Source organism: Anser anser (assembly GCF_964211835.1).
Source record: "Anser anser genome assembly, chromosome: 23".
Classification (NCBI taxonomy): Eukaryota; Metazoa; Chordata; class Aves; order Anseriformes; family Anatidae; genus Anser; species Anser anser.
This window is the reverse complement of record NC_139744.1, coordinates 3,549,170-3,567,957: the sequence shown is the minus strand read 5'-3', so window position 1 is coordinate 3,567,957 and position 18,788 is coordinate 3,549,170. Positions and strand designations below refer to the sequence as shown.

At 49.0% G+C, this 18,788-nt stretch overlaps 2 protein-coding genes across 5 annotated transcripts; one reads left to right on the top strand and one right to left on the bottom strand.

The window, feature by feature from the left end:
• The first annotated feature begins 988 nt into the window (after positions 1–988).
• Positions 989–6,815, top strand: LOC310885554 (E3 ubiquitin-protein ligase RNF113A-like). The gene is made up of 10 exons (XM_083809040.1): positions 989–1,147; positions 1,329–1,405; positions 1,534–1,638; positions 3,075–3,182; positions 3,317–3,426; positions 3,631–3,737; positions 4,219–4,308; positions 5,161–5,254; positions 5,977–6,083; positions 6,589–6,815. Exons 1-10 carry the CDS (start codon positions 1,048–1,050, stop codon positions 6,669–6,671), a joined length of 981 nt encoding a protein of 326 aa, XP_083665166.1. The 5' UTR covers positions 989–1,047; the 3' UTR covers positions 6,672–6,815.
• Positions 6,816–7,635: 820 nt separating this feature from the next.
• Positions 7,636–18,771, bottom strand: STRADA (STE20 related adaptor alpha). 4 transcript variants are annotated; one of them, XM_083809039.1, is made up of 13 exons: positions 18,696–18,771; positions 18,530–18,606; positions 17,189–17,246; positions 16,572–16,600; positions 12,951–13,053; positions 12,306–12,427; positions 12,079–12,187; positions 11,829–11,952; positions 10,978–11,149; positions 10,570–10,674; positions 10,078–10,319; positions 9,533–9,575; positions 7,636–9,101 (listed from the first exon to the last, which is right to left on the bottom strand). In XM_083809039.1, the coding sequence occupies exons 2-13, from the start codon at positions 18,563–18,565 to the stop codon at positions 8,949–8,951; spliced, it is 1,296 nt and encodes a 431-aa protein (XP_083665165.1). In that variant the 5' UTR covers positions 18,566–18,606; positions 18,696–18,771; the 3' UTR covers positions 7,636–8,948. The 4 variants fall into 4 exon arrangements, with proteins under 4 accessions (XP_083665165.1, XP_083665162.1, XP_083665164.1 ...); XM_083809036.1 differs by lacking the exon at positions 16,572–16,600 and having other exon boundaries at positions 18,554–18,606; positions 18,696–18,736; XM_083809038.1 differs by lacking the exons at positions 16,572–16,600; positions 18,530–18,606 and having other exon boundaries at positions 18,696–18,753.
• Positions 18,772–18,788: the final 17 nt, after the last annotated feature.

Below are 18,788 nucleotides of genomic sequence, written 5' to 3'. Positions count from 1 at the left end.
CACACACATGCACGCACCCACACCCCTTGCACACCCACAACCACACCCCATGCACACACACACACTCATGCACACCCATGCACACACACCGTGCACACACACACACACACAGCTATGCACCTACTCACACACCCTTGTACACCCACACCCATGCACACCCACATCCCATGTGCACACACAGCTATGCACACACACAGCTATGCACACACACAGCTATACACACACACCCTTGCACACCCACACCCCATGTGCACACACAGCTATGCACACACACAGCTATGCACGCACACCCTTGTACAACCACACCCCATGCACGCACACACACACACACTGTATGCACACACACACCCTTGCACACACACACAGCTATGCACACACCCCCTTGCACCCCCCCCCGTGCACACACCCCCTTGCACCCCCCCCCGTGCACACACCCCCTTGCACACACCCCCCCCGTGCACACACCCCCTTGCACCCCCCCCCGTGCACACACCCCCTTGCACACACCCCCCCCGTGCACACACCCCCTTGCACACCCCCCCCCCGTGCACACACACCCTTGCACCCCCCCCGTGCACACACCCCCTTGCACACCCCCCCCGTGCACACACCCCCTTGCACACCACCCCCCCGTGCACACACACCCTTGTACCCCCCCCGTGCACACCCCCTTGCACACACACACCCCCCCGTGCACACACCCCCTTGCACACCCCCCCGTGCACACCCCCTTGCACACCCCCCCCGTGCACACACCCCCTTGCACACACACCCCCCCGTGCACACACCCCCTTGCACACCCCCCCCGTGCACACACCCCCTTGCACCCCCCCCGTGCACACACCCCCCCCGTGCACACACACCCTTGCACACTCCCCACCCCCCCCAGCCCCGCGGCGCTGCCGGTTGCCATGGCGACGCGCGGGGCCCCCCGGCAGCCGGCGGGGGGAGGAGGAGGGGGCGTGGCCTCCCCCGGGCCCCGCCCCTGCCCCGCCCCTCCCGTCCCGCAGGGGGCGCCATGGCGCGGGGCCGCCGCGAGGCCGCAAGATGGCGGACGGGGCCCCGGTGTGCGGCTTCGTCTTCAAGAAGCGGGGCCCGGCGGCGGGCCGGGGGCGGCGCAAGCGGCCCAGCAGCGACCAGGAGGGGGGTGAGGGTCACCGGGGGCTCTGGGACCGGAGCCGGGCTGTTACGGCGCGGGGGGAGCCGAGGGGTGTGAGGGGGCGGTCGCGGTGCCCGCCCTGTGGCCGTGTCCTGGGACGGGGGAGGGGGGCTCGGCCCCCGGGCTCCCCCCTCGGGCTCCCCCCTCAGCCCCGGGTTTCCTCCCCCAGAGAGCAGCGGCGAGGAGGGCAGCACGGTGGTGCGCAAGGAGAGGCGGCGGGAGACCCCCAACCCCATGATCCAGAAGGTAAAGGGGGGGGGGTGGGCGCTGATCCGGGCTGGGCGCGGCGCCCTGAGGGTCCTGGGGGGTCCTGGGGGTCCTGGGGGTCCTGGGGGTCCTGCCCGCCCTCACCCCGCTGCCTCCTCGCCCCCCAGACCAGGCGGTGCCCGAAGGAGAGGCCCGCGTACGCAGCGAGCAGCAGCGAGGACGAGGATCCCTCAAAGGAGATCGGCGTCACCTACAAATCCACCAGGTCGGCGGTAAGGACGGAGCGCGGCGGGGGTCCCGGGGCGCGAGGGCAGCTCCGGCTGGCCAGGGAGGCTCCGTGGGTGTGGGATCGGCTGTTCTTGCTTTTTACCTATAGATGCGTTTCTGTGTCCTTTGCCTCATCATACACAAGCACCTCATGCTGAGTTTGTTCTCTCGATGCCCCCTGCGTTACTGGGAGGCCACCTAAGGTTGGTCGTCCTCTCGTAGAGGCGGGAGTTAAAACCTCACGATGGCATCGAACTTGCCCCACGTCACACAAAGTTTTCAGGAGACGGAGCTCTTGAATCAGGTTTCCCTAATTGTTAGGTTTGTGTTTACAGCTTTAGAACAGCTTCGTCCCCAAGGAATTCAAGTAATTTAGAAGGTGCTCCCATCTTTATTCTTGTGACTAGTGATGGGGTAAAAGCTACACAGAGAGGTCAGTGTTTATTTAGGATTGACAGGGGACACCCGAGGGTCTTGTTAACAACTGGAGTGGAGAGAAATCAGTTGTGAAGGTTTGGAGCTCTTCCCACTGTTTTTTTTCTCTAACTTTCCTCTTTATGCAGTGAAATTGTGCCTATTAGTAAGAGTCTGGTCAGGATATAAGTAGTATTAAAAGCAAGTACCAACGTTTGGTGTATTGATTCTTCTTATTCTTTTTCAGACTTGTTTCCTTAGTCTCTGTGCCTCCATTTGTTCTGTATAAAATGGGAATAATGTCCAGCTGTCCCCAGTCAAAGATGTGGGATCAGACTTGGGTCTCCTTATCCCATTAGAGACTAATATGAAAACTCGTGCTGTAATTATTCACCACTTTGGCTGCTGCAAAGGGGGGGCTGCATATTGTTTGCGCTACTTGCTGCAGGAAGATGGGAAGAGAGGAGGAGGAGGAGGTGACAGCCTTCGGGCTCCAGAAGCTTTTGGCATATAAGTTGGATTTGTTTTCAGTTTAGGCTGGTTATAATTATTCTTCAGTTTCTATGCAGCCATTCCTGGAGAGCTGGAATAGGTGTCTGTTCGGTGCATTCAAGAGGAATCTAAACCAGATCACTGTATTAAAACTGAGTGCAAGCCACCCACAGCTGGGTTAAAGTTTGGATGTAATATCCTGCGTGTAGGCAGGATTGTCTCATGATTGAAGTGTTGGACACGGGAGACCTGAGCTCAGTTTCTCGCTAAGCCAAGGCTGAGCTTGAGGAGTAAAGTGAGGACGAGCATGTCCTGACTTTGCAGGCTAAAACTCAGGAGCAATCAGTAATTAGCATCCTGGCCTCTGCAAGCACTGGATCCAGCCTGTGGGGGATTCACTCTGGCAAGTGGTAGAGGAAGTTACAAACTGCTGGAAGGTGAAGCAGGCCGTGCTCAGTTCTGTGACCCACCCTCCAGGTAGCCAAGGAGCTCTGTTTTCACTTCACTGTGGTCAAAAGTTGTTCTTGCTTTTCAGAAACCCGTTGGCCCAGAAGACATGGGGGCCACAGCAGTGTATGAGCTGGACACGGAGAAGGAGAAAGATGCCCAGGCCATCTTTGAGCGCAGCCAGAAGATCCAGGAGGTCAGTCAGCCTTGCTGACTGAAGGCAGGGCTGGGCTGGGAGACTGTTGTCAGAGATGTAAAAGCTATCTGGGACGTGAAGATGTGAAGCTCTTCTGACCATTAATAACTTTTTTTTTTTCTTCCCTTTCCTAGGAACTGAGAGGAAAGGAAGATGATAAAATCTACCGTGGTATTAACAACTATCAGAAGTATGTGAAGCCCAAGGACACGTCCATGGGAAATGCCTCTTCAGGAATGGTCAGGTAGGTTGGGATGAGCCTTGGAGGAGTGCGATCACAGAGGAGTTCAGGCGCTGTCCCCAAAGGCACTTGTTTGGGGCTTGAACTTTGCTGATCCTGCCGACTTGTTCCTGTCTAATGAGTCCGGTGTCTGGTTCTGACCAGGCCCCCAGGGGCCTTCTCCACCGCAGCGGCGCAGCTGGCCTGAGCCTTCTCCCACCCTTTCAGAAAAGGACCCATCCGTGCTCCAGAGCACTTGCGGGCCACGGTGCGATGGGACTACCAGCCTGACATCTGTAAGGATTACAAAGAAACGGGGTTCTGCGGCTTCGGAGGTGAGTGGGCCTTGCCTGCAGCTGAATGTGTGCTGCACCAGATCTGCAGAGGGATCCGAAGGGATCTAGTCCAGCTGGTGATCCCACGTTTGTGGCACGCAGATGTGCACTTACTGCTTTACAGGCACTTGTTTGCAGAGCTAGAATGTGGTGCTGTTGCAAAATGGTTTGGTATAACGTTCATCTCACTTGAGGCTGTGGGAGGGATGGGATTTCCTGATCCATATCCCACTTCCCACGTGGGTCAGTGCTGGATCTGTCGCTGTGGCATACAGAGCACAGTGCTCGTGGCCTGTCAGTCCTGAGGAGGAGATATGGCCTGCTTGGCACTGCCCTGGGAGGAAGAGCAGGGCTGGGTGGGGAAACAATCAGGTTTCACTTGGTCCTGGGCACAGCTCAGGCTGCCCCTGAACGAGGTGTCTAGTGGGCAGCTAGGCAGCGGGACGAAGGGTGTTTATCTGTCTGTCTTTGTGCTCCTCAGACAGCTGCAAATTCCTCCACGACCGCTCGGACTACAAACACGGCTGGCAGATTGAACGGGAGCTGGATGAAGGCCGCTATGGAGTCAATGGTACGGCACCACCCCTCTGCTCTGCCTCTCCCGAGGCTGATTGTGGCGACGGCCACACGGTTCTGCCTTCCCTCATACTCTGGAGTGAACATGACTCAGGGACTGTGTTGTCTCAAATTGCATAGGCCATGGGTTGAATTAATACTGGACAGAAAGGACTCTGTTCCACAAAGCTGTGGAACTCCCTGCTGTGGGATAAGCTTAGTGCCAGGAACCACTGACAGTGCTGAGCAAATCTGCTGCTTTCAGATAACCACCGACTGACACCAGGGAGAGTTATTCGCCCTGTCTGTACAGAGTGTAGCACGCTATTGTATGAGTGCCAGCAGGGAGCCTTGTGGAGCTGGGGAGGTGCAACCATTTCCTGCCCCACGGATGCCCCGAAGCTGGAGTGCTTCCATGCTACGTCATTATTTCTCACTCGGCATCCATACCTGTGGCCCAGGACTGCTGCTGAGTGTCGCTCATGAACCCCTGCGCAGTTGCGGGGATGGGTGCAGGCTCTGCTCAGTTGGAGCTGAAGTGTTTGGTAGCAGCTGCTTTGGGAAAAAAAAAAATCAAAAAAGTAGGGGGCTGGAGGATATGTCCCTTCTGCGTCGCCCACTCGCTGCTATAAAAATTTGCTCTTGTGAGATGAGCAACAGGCACGCTGGTTCATTAGACTAATTATATCTCAGTCCCACGCGTGTTACTGACATCAGTGACACCCAGATGCCAGAACCCTATTGTTTCCAGCAGGGATTCAATCCCACCTGCTGTGCTCTCTCCGTGTTTAATATTTTGCGTCCCACGCGTCAGCTGGCCTGGCTGCCTCTGCTCTTGCTCCAGTCTGGTTAACTTTCTCTTGTGCAGACGAAGAAAACTACGAGGTGAGCAGCGACGAGGAGGACATGCCTTTCAAATGCTTCATCTGCAGAAGTTCCTTCAAGAACCCCGTGGTCACCAAGTAAGTGGTTATTTTGGCAGGGGGGAGCCAAACATCTGTCGTGGATCGAGTCCACTAGTCATTCACTGGAGGCAAAAAGAGTCACTGCCTGCAGGCTGCTGGGTGGAACCTGCCTGTTGTCTGCTGTGGCTCTTCTGGTGGGCGTGGAAAGCCTCAGGTACCCAGGGAGCCTCGTAACTACATCGGAAGCATCTCCTTGGTAGGGATCCCAAGCCGTTGTTGTCCATGCACCTTCCAGATTTCCAAAAGATGCTGCCTGATTGCATCATCTTCCCCTTGAGGTTTTGTTCTTTCTTTCCTCCTGAACACTGAATGACACTGCAGGGTGTGAGCAGAGAAACAGAAGCATGGGGAAGGCAAGAGGCTGAGGATAAGGTACAGAGGGGGACATCGCACACTGCCAGCCCTCGCCCACAGCGCTGGCTGCCTGATACCTCCACACTTCCCCACAGGCAACACCACAACCTGCTAAATTCAGCGCTTGAACCTGTGGTGACCCTGGAAGAGCTCACGGATGGCTCTCTGCAATCACTTTTGTGTCAGTAAAGCAGTGCTGAAACACGTTTCCTGAGTACAGCGGGGGAATGGGGCCAGTGCTCCAGAGGAAGCTGTGCACGTAGCTTGCTTTTGCATCCCTCAGGGCTCAGTAATCAATTTTATCTAACTCCTGGACGCAGCGATTGTGTCTGGTGACTGGCAGTGGCACCTGTCTCCCCTTACAGGTGTAGGCATTACTTCTGTGAGAGCTGTGCCCTCCAGCACTATCGGAAATCCCAGCGCTGTTACGTGTGTGACAAGCAAACCAACGGCGTCTTCAACCCAGCAAAAGGTGAGGGAAAGAGGGCTTCAGCCTGGGGGAGAGGGCTTTCACCTGGCGCGTCAGCACAGCACCAGTGCCCGATGTGTGTGCGTGGTGCTTGCCCTGGCCCTAAGCTGGGGCTCGCAGCTTTTGGCTGCAGGCAGAACTTCCTTTAGTGCCTGGAGACACCGGGTCAGGGCCTGGGTGGGCTCTGGGTGTGAGACGAGCGTCTTGTGCTTGGCCAGATGAGGAACTCGGGGAGGTGACCCTGCTGAGGGCAGGGGGAGGGTGCTGGGGAACAGGGGCTTGTCTGAGGCTCTCGCTGGCAGGTCAGCGATGCCCTGACTGCAGCGTCAGATGCCCTGGGCTCAGCGAAGGGCGGTAGCTCCTAGCTCAGCCTCTGTGTAGGCGAGTGACTTCTGGTAGCTCCCCTGGGTTCCTGGGGAGAGGGATGTTTACGCGTCCTGGGCCCCCAGCTTCGCTGCTGGACATCTCCCATACCCGGAGTCTCAGCCTGCCTCTTCCTGTGTTTCAGAGCTCATGGCAAAACTGGAAAAACACAAGGCGGAGGAGGAGGAGGAATCGGAGCATTCAGACCACGGAGAGGCTCCACAATAGCGAAGCACTGTTTTGTATCTAGCTGAATAAAGTTTTTGTGGGGGAAAAAAAAAATACTGATCACAGCAGTTGCCTTGGGACCAGCAGCTGTAGCCAGTGCGTGTTTATCCAGCCAGCTGTTACTAAAATGCCGTCATGACTGGTGCCAGGGCTTTGTTCGCTGCTCTGTGAAGGCACAAGAAGAGGTAAGCTCAGAGTTGTGGCTAAGTACCACTGTGCCGCTAGCAGGACCGCATGATGGCCTGGCTGAGTGCAGCAGCGGACCTGGGGAAGGGTTAAAGACTGCTCAGTTATTTCATAACAGCTTTTTTGACAAGGTACTGCTGTTTCACGCCTAACTTTGCGCTGATCCTGCTTGTGTCTGACTGCTAGCTGTGGAAGCATAAAACCATCCCTAAGTTACGGGGAGCAATCCCAACCCTAAAGTTTAAGTCTGTAACCTTTAATTGTGTAGTAAGCTGAAAGCAGGGAGAGGAACGAGAACAATTAGCTTGTGCTAAGTTCATCCATCACCCTAGACATGCTAACGCATTAGAAAGTAAGCTAGACTTCTGCAGGTATGTGTGGGTTATTACAGCTCACAGGAGTGTGTTCCTCCTGTCTCTTCTGCTTGCCTCCTGGTTCCCAGGGGAGTTCAAGAGGTAAGTCAAGCAGGCTTTAGGACTTGGGCAACAGGAGAGTTCTGGGGAACCAGCCCTCTGTGAGGAAGCACGTCACTAACACCACCCCAAAGGTTTTATGCTGCAAGTGGCACTTTGATTTTTTTTCTTGCTGCAAGTACCACTAACCCCATCCCCATGCAAGCTTGGGCGAGAGGGATGCATCTTTTGGCAAGATGCAGACTTCATGAGCTGAGGTAGAAGATAAAGCCTCTTAAGTAAGGAGCAGGGAAGACCGTAAGTTTGCAGAGCTAGCTTGTCATCACTGCTGTGATCTACCCCCTCACCTTGCAGAAACAGCAGGCTTAAAAACTTCAGAAATATTTTATTTGTTTTGGCAAAAAACTAGAGTAACAAACTTTATCTGGGTTCAAGTACAGTTTATAAACACAAGAAGGACCTGTTGCCAGCACCACTACTCCCATCAACCACACCTGCAGGACTGGATTCTCAGTGCTTCATTGAAGAGTAGAAAGACCTCCAGCACTTGCGGTCCTTGGAAAGGTCAAACTAAAAGCCTTAAACACACCTCCAAAAACAAATACCATGGAATGGGGGCGAGCTGCCACAGCCATGAATCGAGGGAAGCCATGTGAAAAGCAAGCAGAGGATTTTTTTTTAACCTGGCACTCAGTCAGGGAAGGTGGAACAGCAATGGTAAGAGAAGGCTTAAGATAATTCTGTACATGATGGTGAAAGAAGAGTTGTGAATAAGAGGTTTTTTGCATGAAAATCAAATTACTTTCCCTCTATGCCAAGTTAAGTCAGTGAGAACAAGCTGGTGTGAATGTTTCATGCTGTCAAACCAGCCCAGCTAACAGAAGGCTGAGCTAGATACGCTGTGGGGAGTAAAAATGCTGGTACGTTGCACAGAATTACACACTGCATTTGTTGACCCAGGCAGCCACGGGAGAAGAGGCTGGAATGCCCTGCCCTGTCTGACCTGGAGTTCAGAGTACTCAGCATCGACTGAGGAGTCTCTTCAAGGGCTCTCCCAAACTGGAGAAGAACTCAGTGCTGCAGAGGAACGTCCAATGTAGTGAACGTGCCCAAAACGGAATCAGGTCATCCTCTATTTCCAATTTTCCACCCCAAAGCAGTGACTAAGAGCACACTCCTTCCCCCCCCCCCCTCAAAAGTTACCTGGTGACAACGCTGTAACTAATCTGACCAGCTCTAAGAAAATGCCCAAAGCTAAGAGCTGCCTCCTTCCCCTTCTTAACTCTAAGGCACCCTTAAAAAAGAAAGAACAAGAGGACAGGGACATACAGCCTCTGACTGTGATACAAGGAAGCCAGTGATTTTTAGAAACAGAAATAGAGACCGTAACTAAACAGATTCGCTCAACCCACCCTAGTGTTCTCAGCTGCAAGGACTGGGGCTTGGTGGGGCACTGTACCAACGGGGATATTCCACAGTTCCTTGGGGTTGAGCCTTTTCCAGCTCAGGTCTGTCCATTTGTTTCCAGGCTACTTTCCAAGTAAACAGGCAGCTGAAGTTCCTTCCCAAGGACCTGTAAACTCTTCTACGTGTAACATTCATCACCTTTTATGAACAGGACCAATAAATTACAATGTCCAGGAAGCTCCTCCAGAACCACGTATAGTCCCTGTTTGTTCTAGAACTCCCAGTCATCCACGTCTAGCTGCTCCAGGTTTGACACCAGCCCAAAAATGCCACTGGGATCCTGGGGCCGTGTTCCTTCAAAATTGGTGATTGGGGTGACGGGGCGCAGAAGTTCAGGGAGTGCTTCAGAAGCACGGCGCTTGATCTGCACAAAAAGGAGAGAACTCAGCTGCTGAAATGCCTCCCTACACAGGCAGGCAGCAAGTAAAACAGTGCTATCCTCCTGCCTGCAGCAAGAGGTGCAAAGGATTTCTGCTCTGCATCTTGTAACAGGAAGGCGCTTCGCATACAGTCCTTCCAGCAGCACTTGTGTGCCTCAGCAAGGAAAAGAAGTTGCAGCACCACAGAACAGACAGCTGCTTCAAGAGCTACCTCACTCCCAGAGAACATTCACCTCATCCCCCATCCACCTTCCTGGAGAAGCTGACGATCACCACGCTGCACCAAACTAACTTAATTTTTCTGTGATCTGAAAGGATTAAGCAACTCAACACTCCCACCCTCGGCTTCAGTGACACAGGAAGCTAATGACTGCAAAAAAGCCGCTGTTCTCTGCATATTAAACGAGTTCCTTACCTGTTTGAAAAAGGGATGATTGAGGAGAGCGCCTGCACTGGGCCTGCAGAAGGGAGTTAGAATAAAGCAAGCACACAAGAAAAATCAGTCAGTGACACTTTGTCCTTTCAAGATGCTCAAGTGGAGTTCTGCGGGCAGTTCACTGTCACAACCGTGTCCCATCCCCTCCCTCACAGCAGCTCTGGCACTCAAACTGTCTGTGAAGACTGAACCCACTAACACAGCAGAAAGCTATTCCTGCTCTTCACACCTCGTGGAGTGGTCTGATGAGCACCAGAAAGACAGGGCAGGACCCCTCCGCTCCCCAGAGAAGGTTGCAAAGCAGAGCTCTGAACTCTGAAATTCTTCAGGCTCTCTTAAAGAATATTTTAACCTGCTTTTGTTCTGCGTACTTTGCATACTCTTCTCAATGCAGACCACATCCTCACGCAGCTATAGTTTTGGAAAAAAACTTCAAACAACCTTTGCTGGCTCTCCTGGTTCAGTCAGCCCCTAGAACGGTGCTTGTGGCATGGCCCCGAAGAGCAGCTTTGGCCTGGCTTTACCTGAAGTCCGGGTTCCGCTGCAGGCACTGCCCTACAAAGTTGTGGAAGCAGGCGGAGAAGGTCCGCAGGTAAGGGTGCAGGGCTGACTCGCCGTTGGCTGCTCTCACGTTGCTAATGGCCATGCTCTCACCCAGCCCATAGTTAGCGCTTGAACGCGAGGTTTTCATAGTCAGCTCGTCAGCAGGAATAGTGGTGGTGTCTAGCAGGCAGGGAACAGTTCCGTTCAGCTTTTCCAAGAGCATCTGGAAGTGAAGGGACATCAACATCCCATGCATGCAAACACGACAGTTAAAATTTCTCAGTAGATTTCTAATGTCCTCAGCGTTTGGACACCGAAGGTTTAATACAGAAGCACAGCAGTTCTACGGAAAAAGCAGCAATGAGAAGGGAATTCAGGGAGGCTCAGCACCCTCCTGTCTTCACAACCCAGTGCTGCAAGGCACTTCCATGTGCTCAGATGAAAGAGAGAAAGGAAGAACCTTTAAACCGTACCTGAGTGGAAGGCATGTCTTTAAATGGTACGTGTCCGTTTGCCAGCTCGCAGGCTGTTATCCCTATGCTGTAAATGTCAGACTTTGCATCGTAACCCTGGAGATTCTAAAAGAAAAGGAAAATAAGAATTGTGGACTCGCAATGTGGACAGGCAATGCTCATGACTCGCCATGCAGAAGAAAAAACCCAAATGATTAGAACAGAAATGGCACAACCCGCATACAGGATGGTTTGTTGGTCGTGGTGGTAGTTTTAAGCTAAGAAGTATAAAGCAAGATGCTCATCATGAGAAAAAGCAACACCGTGGCTGTTTTTCTTTTCCCAGAACAGGCCCTAAAACCTCAGAAAATTATGCAGAGATGCTATGTATCACCGAGCACAAGCAGTAGTTTTGTTTTTATAACACACCTGCTGCAAGACTTCAGGACTGAGCCAAGGTAGGACTTTGATGCTGTATTTGGGGAAGTCATGAACAACTTTGAGTCGCTGCCCGTGGTTAATCATACTCAGATTACTTCGCAGGCCAGAGAGGTACACCTTCCCATCTACGGAAATCAGGATATGGCTGGCTTTCACACTCCTTAAACAACAAAAAAAGAAGTCCGGTTTTCTGCCCTCCGAGGATTTATGTTCCTTACAGCATCCCCAGGAACACCGCTAGTGCGGAGGTGCACTACAGAGGATTTAAGGCAGGAACACTTGAGCTAAACAACTTTTACAGTACATACAATAAACGTAGTGACCACTAATAACCTAGGGCATTCTGTGTTTAAAATTTACTTTCACAACAGGATATATCAGAGGAAAGGAAAAACATCCTAAAGGATGGACACGGTGATTTAGGAAGAGATTAAAAGACATTGCAGCACTGAAGAGAAAAATCAACCTTAGCAAGCACCTGTGGAAAGGATAAAAGCATACCAGGAGGCTGAGAGTCCTGATGGCCATCCTGAATGCTGTGCAAAGCTACGTATACAACCACTAACAGGACTCGATTCACTCACTTTGCATTTTCCCAAAGAAAGTTTCCGTGGCAAGGAGAAATGCAGGACTGGAGGTTCCGGACTCAGGACCTTTTGCAGCAACAGGACAAATTTCCCCTCGCTGTCAGTCTCAATTCAGAGACTCTACACAGCACCTGAACAGAGCCTTAAGTCTGCCTGCCAGCGTGGCTTGTCGTGACTTCAGACACCGGTCTTCACGGTACAGACATAAGTTTATTGCATAGTGACATTTTAAAAAAATTATTATTATTTTACCTATGTACATAGCCCATATGGTGGATGTAGTCAAGTGCTTTCAGTACTCCTTGGAGGATATATGCAATCGCCAATTCACTCATCCCATCCATAAAATGGGTACAGATTAAATCTTTTGCAGAACCTGAAAAGAAACAAAACACCTCTTCAGTGGTCAGCAAAACAAGGATGCTTCAACAAAGATGCAACACCTCTTAAACCCGATCTAACAGGATACGATGGGCAGTCAAGGTGTTCCCTCTCCACCTACCATAGGCCATGAAAGATGTTACCACCCACAGCTCATTGTCTGCTATGAAAGTTGCTTTGTATGGCACAATGTTAGGGTGGTTGAAGAGCTTGGAAACATGAAGTTCCCCCTAAAAAACAAAGAAGATATTTTGATTCATTTTAGTAAATGCAGAAATTTGAATACAGGATTGATAAGCATCTGTTCTCTCCTAAACTTGCACTGTTGTATTAGTGGATTCATGTTACCTGCAAGAACGTGACCATTTCATTGGTGCAGGCTTCCAAGTTAACTCTTCTGACAGTGACATACTCCCCTGAGGGTTTATACCTGGCCAGGTTCACAACCATCAAGTCTTCAAAGCCTCTGCCTGAAAGAAAAGGCAATAAAGCTTCAGCAATATTTCTGGAAGCACACGCTTCTCAAGAACTCCTCCAGTCCTTGACCCTTAATAATCTTTATACTCATTTACTTAAGCTATTTACAGCCTTGTGAAAGAAAGTAATTGTTCCATCAGATACCATTTCCCCTAGCATGTATCCCAGTGAGAGAAATTATCCTAGCCAGTAAGTTGGTATTATCCAGTCTTTAAAGTTCAAAACTGAGCCAGAAGTAAAATGATTTGGCCACAGCCCCTCCAAGGACAGGGCTTCGGAGTCCTTCTGCTGACTTTGTCCTTTATACTCAGTATTGTTAACGCACCACATGCCTCTTTGAGTTGCAAGCCTTTAGGATAAGCATCTCAGTTTTCATTAAAGTGATTTTAAAATCAAAGAAGAAGGGCATCTAATGTCAAAAAATAAGTAATTAATCAAGAAAAGGCCAACAAGTCTGCAGAAATTATTCTCTTTGCAGAGCAGACTTCCGATCCTCCAGCCCACGAGTAATCTTACCTATGATAGTGAGCAACTCGTAGCAGCTGCTGTCTGGTAGGAAGTTGCTCATGGTGTCCCTTTTAGGGGAAGAAGCTATTGACTCGGAGCTCGCCTCATTTGTCTAGGGAAAAAATAAAGTCAGGTCAAAAGAAGTAAAGATCACGTGGTAGAAAAGTCATCTGTTCATTATCATACACACTGAATATGAAAAAATTATAGAAGAGACAATTTAACTGCTGTTAAAACAATTAATAGTTAAATATCAATCAAAATCCAGGAGATGCCTCATTTCAGAAGATCCAGACATCTGTGTTTTAAACATATAACCGTAAAAGGCAATATTCTCACTTAGGTTAGGCTAAAATTTATTTAGAAATATTTGGATAAAGCCAATTACTATTCCCCAGGACAGCTTGAGCACTGCTTTATAGTAACTGTCTTTCTCCTATTATTTACAAACTTCTGTGTCACCCTCTTCTTGCCTGAGCAAAGGCCAAAGGAAAGCTCGTTCACAGCACCTCCCTGCACCGTGGCAGTCAGCGTTCCTGCCTGATGAAGCTGGGGCTTCTGGTTTTCAGCCGCTCATCTGTGAGAAGAGCAGCGCAGCTGAAGCTGCTCAGCCGAACATAAAAGTGATGAACCCACCTTAGCAAAGGTATGGAGGTCAGACACATGAAAAGAAAAGCTCCAAATGAAAGCAAAAATTTAGCTGCGATGCATTTGTGCTTACAGGGAGAAAAGAAAAAGAATAGAAAAAAAACTCACACCACGCAGGGAAGCAGCGCTCCTAAGCCTACCAACTACGCTACCCCGACACATCTGACACAAAGCTATCTGCTTTATTTACAATCACAAAAATCTTTCCAAGCAGCAACTTCTTGCAAGTTCCTTTATACGTTGCAACTCTCTTAAGTTTCCAAAGTCACAAGGAGCGCATCCTAATGGGAATCCAAATTTATTTGGTGTCTAAGTCCAGACTTCGTTATGTCAAATTTCTAGCACATTAACTCCTCCTGACATTTGGAACCCCAGCTCATTTTTGCCAACTCATTCCTCAACAACTTCAAGTGCCCTTTATCAGACCTTTCCTTATGATTCATGAGGTAGAAAGAGCTTGTCCCTTTTCCTGCAGTGACAGTGAATACTCTTTTTTTCCGTTGCTGAAAGATGGAAATGACACAGTGACAGCTGAAAAACAAGGCACTGTTCTACGCTCAGCCAAGGGTAAACGTAGTGCAACAAGAGCAGACATGAATTCACCACAAATTAATTGCCTTTGGTTCTGTTTGAGGGTTCAGCTCCTGAGAAGCTTTCAGCTCTAAGTATACCTTGGGAGTAAGTCGCTATTCAGGCTTCCTAAGCTCAGCTTTTTGACTGACTCGGATCAGGACACATTTTACCTCTCTCTGTCTACCTTAAAAATAGGTTTATTTTTCAGTTATGGGAAAAGGTGAAACTTTGCTTTGTGAACAGTGCTAGGACACAATTCCAGCTCAAACAACTCCAGCACAGCCACTTAGCTGGCATCTGTTTCAGGGTAACTAACCCCCCAGACCTCAAAACCTTTACTTCCAGTCCTAGCACTGCAGCGTGCTGTGGCTTGGCTGAAACAGGCAGCAACCTGCTACTCGCTATTTCAAACTCGTGTTAAAGATCCTCGTCAATTCTGACTTGGATTGCATCACTCGTTACTTCTGCCATCAATTTCACACAGAGACACACAGGCAGATGGAAACCTCTGAAGCAGAAAGGCACCACCAAGGAAAGGAAAGCTCTGGTAAGCAGCGTTGTGCAGCAGTGACAGCTGGTGAAACACGGAGCAGCACGTAAGTGGTTTGCTTTAATAAACTCCACTCCAAATATAGCGTAAGCCAACAAAACAGATGCGAAAAATTAAATAAATTTAATCTTATGAATGGCGTAGGCTGTTTCAACAGGAATGGAAAAACGCTGTAAAATCCCTATTTAAAAGTTTGCCAGAACATCAGAGGTCTTCACTCACCTGTCTTCGTGTTAGCAGTGACCAATAACTAAGTTAATGCACAAGGAGCTCTACCAGAAATTTACCAACATCATACGAGGGTTTAAAAAAAAAAAAGTTAAACTGAAATGTCACTCATGAAATACTGCAAAAAAGCTCCTCTGTGGTTTCACACGGGACAACTTTTGGTGTATGGTCAAAAGCAAAAGCAGCTGCGAAATGAAGTCACGTACGACTGGCTTTATGGCCTGGCATTCATTAGGAGCTAGCCTTCAGGCTTGTTGATCAGATTTTAATTGGAAATAGGTTTAAGGAAATTAATCTTTGAAAGATAACTGCTGTTATAAATGCCATAAGAAAATCAGTTATATGATGCTAGCAAGAATCTGCCTCTGCCAAATCACATCCGTCTGAATTAGAAAGAGGGAAAGTTGTTTTTGTTCTGCTGCCTTCCTCACCACCTCCTCACTCCTTCACTCCCTTTCAGCACGAGCAAGACAAATTTTCCTCCTGCCCCTTCCCCCAATTATTTGCCTTTTTAGGCAAATAGCCTAAAATATAGCCATGATAGAAAAAGTGAGCTTTTATTTAGACGTAAAAATAGAGTCACCAATATCACTGTCATGTCCAAAACCACAAGGGAATATTTTAATAAAAACGATACAGATGCTAACTAATCTCCATTTACTTCCACAACAGCATATGCTGGAAGCTAAGCAATTAAATAAGGTGTGAATTCACTTGACCTTATACAAAACATTCTGTATATATCTCATGTTTTCAGCTTTGTTTGTGCCAGCAAATTACAGACACTGACACAAAATCAATTGTAACAGCTTAAACTGACACAGTTATAAACAAATCACGCTTAATTCCTGTTTGTAACTGCCTTAAACTAAAGCAACACCTGCACACAGAAACGTTTCAGTGTGGTGTGGGCAGGTAGGAAATCATTTAGACCACTATATTCTGCTATAAATTGTGTTATTCTGTGGGCATTACTCATAAAGCACCACGCAGCATGTAGTCAGGGCCTGCAGAACAAAAAGCAAAGGTAAAGTTCTCAACAGCCCCGTTTTGGCTGTATGTTTTTGAACAGACATTGCTTGTGCGTAAGTGACTTTAGTTCTTAAGAGGCAAAGCTCTCAGAATCGGCTCTGGAGAAGAGCAGCCAACGGGACATGAAGTCACCTCAAACTGCAAATTACACGATGTTTGCTTCTGATGTTGGAGCCTCTGACGTGACTGCTCTGCAGGGAAAAGTAAGGAAACCAGACTCAATGTGTTCAGAGGGGAACGCTGGCTTAGAACGGCCAAAATAAAAATGTGGGGGCCGTTTTCAGAAGTCTCACAGGCTAACCTCTTCCCTCGATTCTAAAAGAGTTCAAAGAGATTAACGTCTCTGAAGAATCGGATCTAAATCACCTCAAAAGAGAGACCCTCAAATCTGAGGAATTAAGTTTAAAGTTTTGACTAGTCACGTACAGTTTTAAAACCACACACCAAAACCTCCACTCCAGGGTGAAACCTGTCTCCACACTCGTAGAGCTAAATATAGAGATGAAATATATAACTAAGGTAAAAAGAAAAATCAAACTTTCACAAGGATAATCTCCATGCAATGAACCACAGCACCACAGCCTGCAAAAGCCACTTACTTTTCTCCGAGAGTCACCCGGAGGCTGCTCTGGAGTAAAGAAATTAATTGTTCACCAAATTGTGTTCAACAGATACCCATTAAAAATATAGCTGGAACTTACTGATGAAAATTAAGCAAATAACCCTGCGTGATACTTACTGATAGCACATATATACAAATATATTGTAGACAAAGTTTTAATTTACAGATAATTACGTTAAAAATAATCAAACGTAGTACAAGAATGGGAATTAAAAAGATTCAAACAGTGCTACTGTTCAGATATTCAACATAAATGTAAACTGACATTGACAAATGACAGACATACTTAGCCTAAATACGGAAGAAACTGTCTAAAGGTTATTTATTTAAAGTAGTGAAAGTTTTTCCACTCCCTTTAGAAGCTCAAAATCTAGATGAGATCTTGATTTCCTTTGTTCTGATTGCTTTCTAAGTCACTGACCAAGATTTCTGCATCGTGGTGGATGATTTTGCTTGTTCCACACAAAGCAGACCAGAAACCAACCAGCTCTCCTACGGGCACGCTGGGGAGCTATCATCAGAGTTTCCAAACCCATTTTCACTCATAAATCATAATTAACCTTCCCAATGTCATCTAACGAGAGGAAAACTTACCTCCAAACAGTTCAAACTCTCTTAAGCCCTCAACAATGAACTTTTCCGACACCCACCGCTAAAAGAAAAAAAAAAAAAAAAAAGAAAAATTAGTTATTTCCTTCAGAGACGATCTACTCCCTCTTCCCTCCACACCCCCCAAAACAAAAACTAAAAGACAATCCTAACACTTCTACAATTTTACTGTGATCTAAAAAGATCTAAAAGCTGCAACATCAGAGCTACATCCTTACTTTGGACAAGACCATTACCTTCCTCTGCCACTATGCTGGCATGCACCCAGCAAGCCCCTAGGTGCTGCCGCCTCTCCTGGATAGCATGTACTTGCAATAAAAGTTCATTTTAAATTATTCAGACAAGAGTCTTCATACATGCACATGAAAATAGCAAGCATGCTATGTACCCTTATACAGGCAAATAAAAGTTTCCTTGGGTGTAACAGGTGTGAAAAAGATTCAACTTTTTATAGCAAGATGATGTCTTAGAACTCTGAGAACTATTTTGACAGTATATCCATTAACTAGAAGTAAAATTAAAACCCAAATGTTGTAAAGCTGTAGTTCTCTTCCAGAATTCATGCTTAAAATTCAGAGCTAGCATTGGCTTGTGCACAGAAATGTTTCTACCATTCTATTTGGCTTCGCAAGTTGAAAAAAATAGGGCTACATATGTAATAGGCAATAGAACATGCAGTTTCAGGCTTGCAGAGCGTTGATTAAGTTGGCATTAAACAGTCAGGAGCAGTAGCACATTAGAGCCTGTCAGCTCAGTAAAAGCAGTGAGAAAAGAGGTTATGTCGCTTAGTGTGAGCGAGGCCGGTCCTGGAAAGCGCCAGTCTCTGGTGACAGCAACTCAAAACACACAGCACAGCATAACCCTTTCGGTTTAAGCCACTAGAAGCTCTTCTCTTGTGTAAAACAAATCACTTTGACACTCAAAAACGCAGAATTAAGCAACGCTGACGTTCAACTTCCCAAACTTGGCTACGTTCAGAAAAAGCAGAGCTGTACGCGGTGCAACGAGGGCAGTCGCTTCGTGAGGAAAGGTCGGAGAGACTCGGCTTTTCCTTAAATACGACATTTGTTGTAAATGCTGGGTGCCGCAGACGGAGGAGATGCACGCGTGCGGGGAGCGAGTGTGCAAGGAGCAAGGGTTCTGGGTGCAAGTGTGCAAGCAGCAAGGGAGCGAGTGTGCAAGGAGCAAAGGTACAAGCAGCAAGTGTGCAAGGCGCAAGCGCTCAAGCAGCAGGTGTGCAAGCAGGCAGCGGCCAAGCGCGGTTCCCGAAGGAGCCCCGAAGGAGCCGGGAGGGCCGTGGCGCTCCCGACGGGGGGTAACACTCACCCTCAGGCGCTCGGGTTTACTTACAAGGAAAGACATGGAGGCCGCGGGTGCGTCGCCACACGCTGCTGAAAGGCAACCTGGGGGGACGAGAGCGGCTCAGCCCCGACCCCGACCTCGGTCCCGGTCCCGACCCCCCCCGGTCCCCTCAGCCCCGGCCCGGCCTCACCTCAGCGCCGCGGCCACCGCGCACCGGCAGGAGACGCTGCGTGTGACGCCAGCACGTCGCTGCGCGTGACGTCAGCGCGCCGCTACCGCCACG

Bases quoted from the DNA above. Each gene is read 5' to 3' on its own strand.
- LOC310885554 (XM_083809040.1), top strand. From the start codon at position 1,048: ATGGCGGACGGGGCCCCGGTGTGCGGCTTCGTCTTCAAGAAGCGGGGC. The intron at 3,183-3,316 runs GTCAGTCAGCCT...TCCCTTTCCTAG, and splicing joins GCAGCCAGAAGATCCAGGAG to GAACTGAGAGGAAAGGAAGA. The intron at 4,309-5,160 runs GTACGGCACCAC...TCTCTTGTGCAG, and splicing joins AGGCCGCTATGGAGTCAATG to ACGAAGAAAACTACGAGGTG.
- STRADA (XM_083809039.1), bottom strand. From the start codon at position 18,565: ATGTCTTTCCTTGTAAGTAAACCCGAGCGCCTGAGG. The intron at 16,601-17,188 runs GTAAGTTTTCCT...TCTTTACTCCAG, and splicing joins AGAGTTTGAACTGTTTGGAG to AGCAGCCTCCGGGTGACTCT. The intron at 9,576-10,077 runs GTAAAGCCAGGC...TCCCTTCTGCAG, and splicing joins CAGCGGAACCCGGACTTCAG to GCCCAGTGCAGGCGCTCTCC.